Source organism: Syngnathus acus, chromosome 6 (assembly GCF_901709675.1).
Source record: "Syngnathus acus chromosome 6, fSynAcu1.2, whole genome shotgun sequence".
Lineage (NCBI taxonomy): Eukaryota > Metazoa > Chordata > Actinopteri > Syngnathiformes > Syngnathidae > Syngnathus > Syngnathus acus.
The window spans coordinates 2,674,094-2,685,045 of record NC_051092.1 but is presented as its reverse complement, the minus strand read 5'-3'; the positions used below and the strand labels follow the sequence as shown (position 1 = coordinate 2,685,045).

The 10,952-nt window shown below is 42.2% G+C and overlaps 1 protein-coding gene across 2 annotated transcripts; it reads right to left on the bottom strand.

Annotated features, from left to right (window-relative positions):
* Positions 1-5,594: 5,594 nt before the first annotated feature.
* api5 (apoptosis inhibitor 5) lies at positions 5,595-10,534 on the bottom strand. 2 transcript variants are annotated; one of them, XM_037254928.1, is made up of 14 exons: positions 10,222-10,534; positions 9,333-9,494; positions 9,133-9,226; positions 8,846-8,931; positions 8,630-8,800; positions 8,353-8,559; positions 8,130-8,234; positions 7,958-8,047; positions 7,673-7,854; positions 7,480-7,573; positions 7,340-7,396; positions 7,147-7,232; positions 6,920-7,062; positions 5,595-6,225 (listed from the first exon to the last, which is right to left on the bottom strand). In XM_037254928.1, the coding sequence occupies exons 1-14, from the start codon at positions 10,291-10,293 to the stop codon at positions 6,146-6,148; spliced, it is 1,629 nt and encodes a 542-aa protein (XP_037110823.1). In that variant the 5' UTR covers positions 10,294-10,534; the 3' UTR covers positions 5,595-6,145. The 2 variants fall into 2 exon arrangements, with proteins under 2 accessions (XP_037110823.1, XP_037110824.1); XM_037254929.1 differs by having other exon boundaries at positions 6,146-6,225; positions 8,630-8,781; positions 8,866-8,931.
* Positions 10,535-10,952: the final 418 nt, after the last annotated feature.

The window sequence follows — 10,952 nt, the reverse complement described above, 5'->3', positions numbered from 1 at the left end:
AATGTTTGATTGTCGTTGCCTAAAAGAACCAGCGATCAATCATGTGAGGCCTAAAAAGGAGGACAAGATGGAGGAGAGCCCCCGCCAGGAGTAGGGGGAGCAGGGGGGGGTTCTTGTACGACAGAAGCACGTCACTGGAGAAAGTCACGCAGCACTCAGGCGTGGCTGCCAAGGCTGACGACACACGGCGAGATGTTGGGCGTGACGAAGGCACTCGGAAATACACACGCGCACGCACGCACGCACACGCCCTTTTAATTTGTTCTAATGTCCCTTCCCATCTGCTGGTGGCTTCCCACTCATGTTGGTGGCTCGCATCTTTCCAGTAATTGTCGTCATCCCGTTTCGGAACCTTATACCGATTTTGGGTGTCACTTTCCAGTGCTAACAATAAAACGATTGTAATTGACTGTTTTGTCAAATGTGAGCCAGTATTAACTATCTTAAGTCACTGGGGAAATAAAACATGTTTTTTCTAGTTTTCTTTTAGGTATATTCATTTCATCGACTGGACCTCACAGATTTGCACTTGGTGGCATTTGCTGATTTTTTATTGTCACAAATTCATGACCAAAAAAAAATACAATCACTATACACCCCAAAAATATCGAAATGAGATTTTTTTTTAGGAACCCCACTGTGTCCCTACATCCCGATTTCCCCACTATTTATTTTTTCATCTCTCCTGCCTAAATGATGTCAATGGAAGAGCAGAGCTATAGTGGGGCTATTTTTAGACTGAGCACACACTCACACGCAGAATCCATGGCATCACATGTTTGGTTGGGAGCTCTGCTGCACACAATAAAGCATCTCCAGAGGACACTATTGTCACAAATGCAAAACACACACACACACTATGCTAATGTGCGTGTTTGCTTTCCTTATGTGTTTATTACCACGACCAGACGAAGAAAAGAAATGGAAGGACAAGCCCATTGAGACTGAGAGGAAGGAGGGCTGGCTTCTTCATTCACTCACTCCTTCATTCATCACTCCCAGACTCACCCATTCACAACGTTTTGCGAGCAGACTGTGAATGAACGCAGGAGTGTCAGGAGTGTTCCGCTGATGTACGTGTGTGTGTGTTTAGGAATGGAGGGGGGCGTCTCGGTGGACATGTGAAGAGTAGAGTACACCGCCTGCCAGGAGTTTTGGGATATATGTGTGTAGAAGGAAAAAGGAAAAAAAAAAGGAAAAAGAAAGAAGGGTGTGAACTTGCCCCCCCCCCCTTTTTTTTTTTTTTTTGCCATACTGCTTTTCCCCTAAGCGAGTTAAACGGGATTATTGTTGGATGATGAATTGAACAAACAAGATCCTAATTGGCGAGGACAAAAAAACAAAACAAAAGGAAAAGGATTCAGGGGGGGCAGTTTGGACTTGCCAAATAGTGAGCCATACTAATTTAATCTTTAAAAATAATGTATTTTGTCAAATGAAAGTTTGCTTAGGTTTGAATGTCAATTTCATTTTAAACACAGTAAAATGTATTCTTAATTTCAGTTTTATAAATAAATAAATAAATAAATAAATAAATAAATCCTTTATTTTACTGGGGGAAACTGTCTAAAAAAAATTTGGTGGGGGATTAGATATTACCCTTTTTCAAAGTAGTTCAACATTGATAAAAAAAATAATAAATTTGATGTGTAATTTTAAATTGAATTTCAAATGTGAGTAATTTCGATTTGAAATCTTCCTTTACATTCAATTCAATTTAACCTAAGATCCACGTTATGATACAATTTTCAAATGAGATTTGATTCCAGTTAATTTCAATGGAAAACGCAAATTCAAGGGGGGATGTGCACAATTGAAGAAAAAAAAAAAGAAACGAAGGCAAGACATTCTCCTCCTCCTCCTCTTTTTCTCCTCCTCCCTCACTCCTGACATTCACATGCTCCATTACGTAACACGCTTCGGTTAGGACGGGTAGGGAGCATGTTTAAAGTCTCCTTCAATCAAATAAGCGCACGCTTTGCTGCACAAGCGTCTTCAATGGAGCTCCAACTGAGCTTTTTTTTTTTTTTTTTTTTTAGCCCGCATTCTATTTCCAAGATGCAGCCGTGGTAAAAATAGACCTTCCTACTCCTCCTTTGCCCACCACCACTACCACCTTCTCAAGATGGTGCATCTACTCTGATGTAGTCGTCATCAATGGAACAGTGCAGATGGCTATCAAGATGACAAATGTTTTGGGTGTGACATAATGCGTAAACAATCTGGTCCAAAAACAAGTTCAGATTGGAGGAAAAGAGTAGAAATTCAATATTTCAACCACACAAAGCCGTCATTCGTTGGATGCCTCACCGGAAAAACTTAAGTCAAACGGGAAGACAAGTCAAAAATGTTCATTTTAGGGTGGTGGCCGTTTTGCTGTGGACTGAAAATGACATCATGGTTGCTAAGGTTACGCCCAATCATCTGTTTTCTGAGTCAGGTTAGGTGATGTTTGCAAGCTGAGCCGTGATTGGCTGTTACCTGAGTCTGAACAATTGTGATGGATAAAAATGGGTGGATTTATATTTATTTATATTTATATTCCCCAAACACAACATGAATCAGAAGGCAGCGTTTGGACGAGAGCGGGGTGCATAATATCGTAAATACCATTTGTGGGGGTCGACTTCTCATTTAAATCGCGTAAATGGAGCATCTTTTGCGAGAAGAGCAGCGTGGGCGGTCGAATAGGCTTTGGTCATCAAATATTTTCCCATCAATTTATTTGTTATAGAACATTTTAGAGGTGTTTGAAGTGCTCATTCTGTTTTTGTTTTTTTATTCCACATAGATGGCAGCCGCTTGTGTGCTTTAACATGATGTCACCGCTTTGGCATGTGTTGTGTACGTGGCTGTTGGCATATTTGCGATGATTCACTTTTATCGCCAAACTTCATGTGCGGGTTTATATTTATATATATACACACACACACCTCATACACACACGTGCAGCGGCAAGCGCTCCTCCGCACTCCCGTTGAAGTTGACATGTTAACACTCACTGGCTGCTATATTTAGCGCTGCCTCGCCGCACTGTTACTATTCCCAGCATTGCGCATGAGGGGGCGGGTGGCTTTTCATGCATATCCATACATACATACATAAATACAGATACAGTATGCGCTTATTATATTTGGGTATACCGACTCGAAAGCGAATATTATGAAGGAGGAAAAGAGGAGGGAAAAAAGGAAAGGGAAGAATATTAAGATTATGAAGAACGGGAAAATACCACCGCCCTACTCAACTGTCAATCAAATATCTGTAATATGACTTGGAAAACGGACAGCTAAAGATGAAGCACTCGAGAGCGGCCATGCTTGTAGACCATACAAAGGGGGTGGGTGCATTTTTGGAGTGGTGGCGTAGCTAACTAGCTATTGCGTGGCATAACCGCTGATGTAAACAAAAGGGATTAAGTTCTTATTTGGTGGGCGAGATGTTACTCAATTACAAACTGGTAGGGCAGGAAGTGGTGGGAAAGCGTATGTGAGGAACTCTGCTTTAAAAAAAAATGACTTTGTGGTTTTATATCATCGTATATCTGTGACAGTTCACATTAGGACATGGTGGTTCAGCACCAAGGAGAGTTCCAAAGACAATAGTAATGATAAGGATGTAATCATTTAAACGTCAGTGGTTCAAAATAAAAAAAACTAATTTATCTGGGGTATAAATATGGCGTTTGTTCTCGGTGATGCCAAAAGGAGGAAAAAAAAGTGCATCGCTGACGCAGGTGATTCTTTTTATAGCCTTTTTACAGACCTCAAACGGACGTGCTCCAATGGCGGCTTCAAGAGCAGGCAATTTTGATGGGTGAATTTGGAAGCAACGCAAATTCGGTTCCGGCGTATCGGTCGTTTTGGGACACGGTTTTGCGTGACTGGCTCAAGAATCAGACGGTGACGAAAAAGAATAGATTTTTTTGTTTTCTTCCATTTCTTTTCATATTTTAATCAAGACAGGCATTCTATATTAACTAGAAATATGAAGTCCTTTCTCTTTAATTGAATTTACTTTATAATTATGTTCGCTACTGAATTTTTCAATTTTAATATTTTTTCATTTTTAAATTTTTTTTTCCAATATGTTTATGTTTTACAATAAGAAAAAAATTTGCTTATTTCAAGACAACATATTTTATGCAGATTTTCTTTTTTTTCCATTTCATTTCGTTTCTACCAAAACTTTGCATTGTGGTATATTATATTCTCATTTTGGGAGAAGAATTGATTTATTTACTTTGGTTTGGGTGGTTGCCATGGTAACACCATTGCACCCAAGCGGGTCGTAAGAGGCAAGAAGTGAAGTTACCTGTCAGTTGGTGGAATTTCTTTCTTGCGTTTCCATTGGAGCGGATGATCCGATGTGTGAGTTATAGGAAGGATCTGATTGGGGGGGACAAAAATAGAAAGCAAATTAATTTAGGATTTTTTTTAATGGTTACATTTTTTTTGTTAACCCCTGAAAACGGAGACACTCTGCTTTCAATGGGAATAGAAAGGCATGGAAAAAGAAAACTCCGGATCCAAATCATATCACATCTAGTTTTGATCCCCTGTCCGCCCACACCTCTTTCTGTATCACTGCATGATTATTTTAAATTCTGCAGTGTGTGTGTATGAGTGCGCGCGCGCGTGCTTTGGGAAATACCTGGTCACGATCAATCACTAGAGTTCTTTCCCCACGGTTGCTTACCGCCCCCTGCTGGTCAAAGGGGCGACGTTCAAAGAGGACCTGAAAAGTACCACGGAAGATGGACGGTTTGAGTGGATTGCTGAGACAAAATTTAAAAAAATAATAATTAATAAATCAGACAGATGGGTCTTTTCATTCAAAATATAATGCAATAACATCCAGTTCACGGACCCAGATTGTGTGTTTCAATTAAAATGTGTTCATTGTAATTTGCATTGATTTTTGGGGCTTTTTTGGAAACATGATTGCGACATACGTTTATCACGTCAATAACAAGGCAGATATTGGAGAATTTGAGTACAATGTGAAAATGTTTGCTAAATGCTTTCAATGGCACAAAACATCATTTGGTGTATTCCATACAAATGAATGGTTTTTCGCTTAAAGAACATTGCTTAAAACATTTATGTATTTTTTTTTTCTGTATGCAAGACAAAGAAAGAATGAAGCCTGAAACGATCAACGGGGCTAAAAATAGAACTGGTTGTTGCTCTGGCAGGAGGGAAAACCCTGGTCTGCATCGCCCCCGAGAGGGGAGAGCCTGTCACAACATTTACTTTCTTTTTTTTTTTTTGTTCCTTTGTTCTATACTAAATCCCAAGACAGAAAAAACATGCGCAGAGTGGTAATTAAAATAAACAGAGCTTCCTCCGATTATTTTTTAATCCACTGTTTTTTTTTTTTTTCAGAATTGGAATGGTTAAGACTACTAAATTAAGTTTTTTGGGTGCGAAATTGAATTAGCATGAGGTTGGATACTAAAGAAAATTTTCAGCAGGGACACGCTAAGTTATGTATTCATTTTTTTCGTGTTTCCTTTGTAACCCACCCACCCCCACTCCTGGAAACAAAAACGATCAGTACATTTATCGTACATGAAGACATGACAGCCACCGTTCATACTTCCATACAAGTTTATGATAAAAATCCGACATTGTCAATTCTTACAAAGTTCTAATAATTGCCCAATCCATACTGAAGATCATCTAACAACAATTTAAAAAATGAAAACAAGATTAAATAAACAGGTAACAAAAAAAAATGCACCCTAACATTACTTTGCAGGACAAAATGAGGACTCCTTTTTTTTTTTCTTCTTTTTCCTTTTGAAAAAATTCCCAGCGGGACCAAAACTACTTGTGTGTCACAACTTTGCAGTCTTTTTGTTCCACAAGAATACACGTCATAGATAAAAACAAGGGAGAGGAGCTAGTGCTACGGGCCTTGGCTTCTTGACGACTTCTAGTTGGTCTGGATAGAAAAGTCCATTGTGAGGAAGAGGTGAGGAGGAGGAGTTTAAAAAAAAAAAAAAAAAAACATGGAAACTAATTATTTAAACATGGAAGTGGGACAAAAGTGGTGTCCGTTTAGATTGACAGTACAGATTTTGGCGTGATGCAGTTCAATGAGTGACAAGCGAGCACACCCCCTCCCCTTGTGACCCGCCTTAGTAGATCCGCCCTCGGCTTCTGTTGCCTCTGGTGCCGAAGCCCCGTCCCCGTCCGCCCCTGAAGCCGCCGCGCTGCTCTGTAGGCAACATTGTCGGTGGAAACCACAACGTTAGCAATGGCCCACACAAGTCATACAAAATAAATCCAATTTGAAAAGAGATCTGAATTATGTTGAGTGTTTCTGCACATGCTGCACGCAAACTTTCAGTATCATTTAAGAGGTGCATTTTTCATTTGTATTTTGATTCATTTCAAATTTATAAATCAGGATCCAAGAGCATTTTACTTCATTTTGATTTATTTAAATCTATACATGAGGAAAAGCAAAGATTCCGATTTTTTTTTCCTATTAAACTGATAAATTTTAAACTCAAAGATGCTTTCATTCTTGTTGTTCATTGAACTAATGAATTAAAAAAATAAAATAAAATCCTTCCAAGTTTTTTTTATTCATTTCAAGCTCCCGTGCGACGCAAAACAATCCACTGGCAAATATATTTGTTATTGATTTGTAAATTAGTATACACTTTTCAAATAGTGTCGCTGCTTTGGACAAATCAACTCAACTTTTTGTGTACCAAAAATTTAGCAAACTGCTATGACATTTTTGATGTTGTTAATTATGTTTTATCTAAAGCAAATCTGGTCATCAGTACGCAAATTTTGCAAAATAGAATCATGGCCAGCCATAAGGTGTCCATAAAATAATCAAGAACAACATATCGGTAGATTACTACTAAAAGGTCAATGTGGTGTGCTTGCATTCCCACCGTAGTTTAAGTTTCCTAGGGAGGCGCTGTATTTGCCGCTGGGTGGGTTGTAGATTTGCCGAGCGTCCCGCCGAGGCTGCGGGGCCGTCTGCTTCTTCACGCTGGCGACCGGGCCTGCGTCGTCGCTGGACGGACGCTTCAGACTGCGGGCGGAGATCGGAGAAGTGATTGGTCAGTCAAGCAAGGACATTTCAGACTCGGCCGCGTTGCAACGTGTCAAAACGTACGTCACGGCTGCCGCCTCGGTCTTCTGGACTGGCTTCCAAGACAGAGAAACGGCACTCTTGAATGATGGAGGGTTGTGGAAGAGGTCCTGAGATGCAGAGTGACAATTGAGTTGTGGGCCAATGATAGAGAATTGCTTAATGTCTGGACACGAAAAGGACATTTGGGTGAGTTCCTCGTCAAACTGCGACCAACCTTGATGAGGACGTTGATGTTGTTTGTAATCTTCAGGGCCACTACTTTGATCTTATTCTGGAAAAAAAAAGAAAGACCCGGTCAGCACTGACGTGGCGACAGACTCAGAGCGACAGACTCAGAGCGACCGCTGCGTCCACCTCGTCCGTCTTGAGTGCTTCTCCCGTCTTGCCCTGCAGAGCCACTCGCAGCTGTCTGATGTAAACCTGCAGGCCTCTGGCGAAATACTGTAACCTGCAAGTCCGATGACACGCGCGCGGGTTTTTCGATGGGGCCCAAAAGGTGACATTTTCTCCGTTAGTGTGATGCCTCTCGACTGTGAGCGACACGCACCTGATCTTGAAGTCTTTGAGGCGCTCGGCGTCCACTTTGTCAATGAGGAAGTCGGGCAGCTTCTTGCCCAGCTGATGGAAGCTGAAGAGCAGACACTCCACGTAGCTAAACTGCAGCTTGGGCTCCTCGCCGGTTTGCTGCTCGCCGTTCTCCACCTCTTCCGGGGGCAGAGGCATGTACTCCTATGGAAAAAAAAGGAATGTGCAAAATGAATGCCTGTCAACAGAGCCGCAATGCGCAATGACACCAGTTTGTGCCGAACCCAGCGCCGATGTGTTTACCCACCAGCAGCTTGGTGAAAAGCATGTTGAGGTTGGTCTCCAGCTTGTCCATGTCACCACAGAAAGGACTCATCTCTGCCAGCGGTTTGAGGACCTACGCACACGGACGTGAAAAAGGCAATCGAGTCGCCGCATACAAACTTTTAAAACGACAAATCGAGGAACTAGATACTGACCTCGAGTTGAATGTCGAGCTCGGCCACAGGAGTCGTCAGCGTGCTGAGGTTGGGCAGAACGTGTTCACAAAAGTAGGTCACAAAACGTGTGGAATGAACATTTTTCTAAAGGAGAAAGAATGGAACACATCGTGAGTGACCTTTTGCCCCCCCAAAAAACAAATAAACATCTTCAGAAACTCTAAGCTCTGTTTAATCTCCAAAAAAATGTTGGTGTACTCACAGAGAAGAGGGGCAGTGCCTGGCGTGTGCACTGCAGCAGGCGGTCCACCGTGTCGGGGTCGGCCGGGTTGAGCGCCTGCTCCAGGAAGGCCTGGTCCACCACCAGCTCCACCAGCTGCTGGCGCCCGCTCACCGTCTGCAGCACGCGCAGTCCCGACACCAAGCGCATCAGCAGCACAAACTCCTCACCCGTCACGTCCTCCAGCACCTGCGAGCGAGCGGGGGGCATCGTCAACAAGAGCAACAACAAATTGAATTTACAAAGACACAAGGCAAACCTTCTTCGTCTCGGCAAAGACGTACTCCTCCACCTCCTTTGTCATGACGTCCTCGGGCAGGGTCTTGAGCTTAGTGGACAGAAATTTAATGGCCCGCTCGCGCACAATGTCCTCCCCTTGAAGGATCTGCGAGAAGAGGCCGCCGAGGGTGCCTGCGGGACACGCAACGTCCTTCATCAAGTTAGTAGGGAGGGGGGGGGGAACGCAAAGACGTACTGAAAAGCACACTCGCGTACCCTTCGCGTCAATCTTGAAGATGGAAATCAGCGAAACGTTCACTTGGTTGAACTCAGCGGTGTCATCTAAAAGAGGAAAGCAGATATACTTCATTTCATAATGCCGTGAAGATGAGTGACAACAAACGCCAACACTTTTTTGTAGGTTAGTATAACCTTACTCATGTACAGACAACGTAAAGAAAAAAACCTGGTTAAATAAATTGTAATTGCTGCACACTCACAAGTCAAGGTACCACTTTGGTATCTATAAATCCAATACAATACCTGTCTGGAGGAGTTGGGTGAGAATATCGGACACCTTGAGGATGTTGTCGCCAGTTGCAAACCGCGGAAGCTCCTTAATAGCCTGCCGTCGAATCTGGACCATAGTGAGCAAGCGGATTGTGAGACGCTTGGATATGCCAGCGCACGAACGTAGCCTGAGGTTCAATACTCGAGACACTGCGCGTCGTCGCCACACTTACCGACACGTCATCGTCTTCGCAGAGATCCAGCTGGGCGTTGATGGCCGCATCCGCAAACTCCGGAAAGCTGCTGAAGAACTTTGGGATGAATTGAGCCGCCAGGCGCTTCTCCTTGGGCCCGCCTTTCACGCCATTCAGGATGACTTGGTAGGCGTCTTTGTGCTGCAAAATGCAGGGAACAAGAAGCACATTTGTTATGTTCAACATAATTGTCGTCACTGATTGATTTGCTCATTAGAAAACAGTCAATTGATATTGAAGTAGTCAGGTTAGTTCTGGACATACAGGCAAAACTGCTGAGGGGTAAAATGGGTCTGAATAAGTAACAGACATATTTATTTTACTTGTATCCTGAATAGGGGCAAATCCTTTTCACTCAAGAACAAAGAAAGGGGATTTTAAAGCAGTATAGGACGGGTACAGAAGGAAGGTAAACAGAAAAAAGTTTGCATAACAATAAAGTCTAAGGGAAGGAAAGGGGACATGGGGAAAACAAATCTGAGGTGGAATAAAGCAAGACTGAGGGAAGGAATTGAGTTTAATAAAGAGGAAAGAAAAATGAGTCAAACTAATATAACGGAGTAAAATAAAAACATTTCATTTCTCGCTATCCTGTTATTACTCTATTAATTATTAGAAAGGACAAATACTTCAAAGGTCCAATTGTGTTTTGAAAAAACAAAAAATGCCTCAAAAAACGTTCTATTGTGAATTAACAAGAGAACATCAGTCGGCTCAAAGCTAGCCGCTAGCTTAGCACCCCCCCTCCCTACTCACAACACAAGCTTACGTAAGCTAGCAACTAGCAATAAAATATATATATGAAAGTTTAGCGTATTCGCTAAGATTTGAATTTAACACAGATATCGTATTTTGCTCTTTTCCTTACCTGGCTGACGTCGTCCTTGGCATCAGCAAGGACCCCGTAGCTTCGATAGAGATCCTCAATAGTGACCGCCATCAGCGTGCGTCCGATGTGCCTGGCACTCAGCTCAAATGAAAACTAATACTAAAAAAATACCCTCTCGATTCTTTTTATCAATGATTAACAGGGGTCGTGGCGCTACACCGCTATTTTGTGTACGCAAAATGGGAGTAGGGAGGCGAAATTTCGATGATCAGTCCTCACTCGTCGTCTGCAATACCTGCAACGTTCTGCGGACGAGAGCGGGCTAAGCTAGGCGGCTACGGAAGTAATGACGAGGCGCATGTGCACATTTAGCCAATCACAAGGCGGATTAAGGCGCATGTGACTAAAAAATGAGCGGAAAGTGCCGCGCAGTTATGGCGCTCATTTGACGCAGCCATCCATTCAATACATAATTTTTTTTATCTGTACATGTATTGATTTAAGTCCTTAACTAAAAGTTGGTAATAATAATTTAAGGACAAAAGTCGAAATGACTGAGAAAAAAAAGTAAGCCAAAGGTGCGTTCATGCAATCAAAATAATGTGGGGGGAAAAAAAACTAAATTGGTTAATAATAAAACAACAGAAAATAAACACCTCAATTGTATAATCTCGGATTATATGGAGAATTTTTGAATACCAGGCTGTTGGTTATTGAGCTGACACAAGTCAACGTATTTTGCACAGGTCATCCTTGATGGGAATACTATG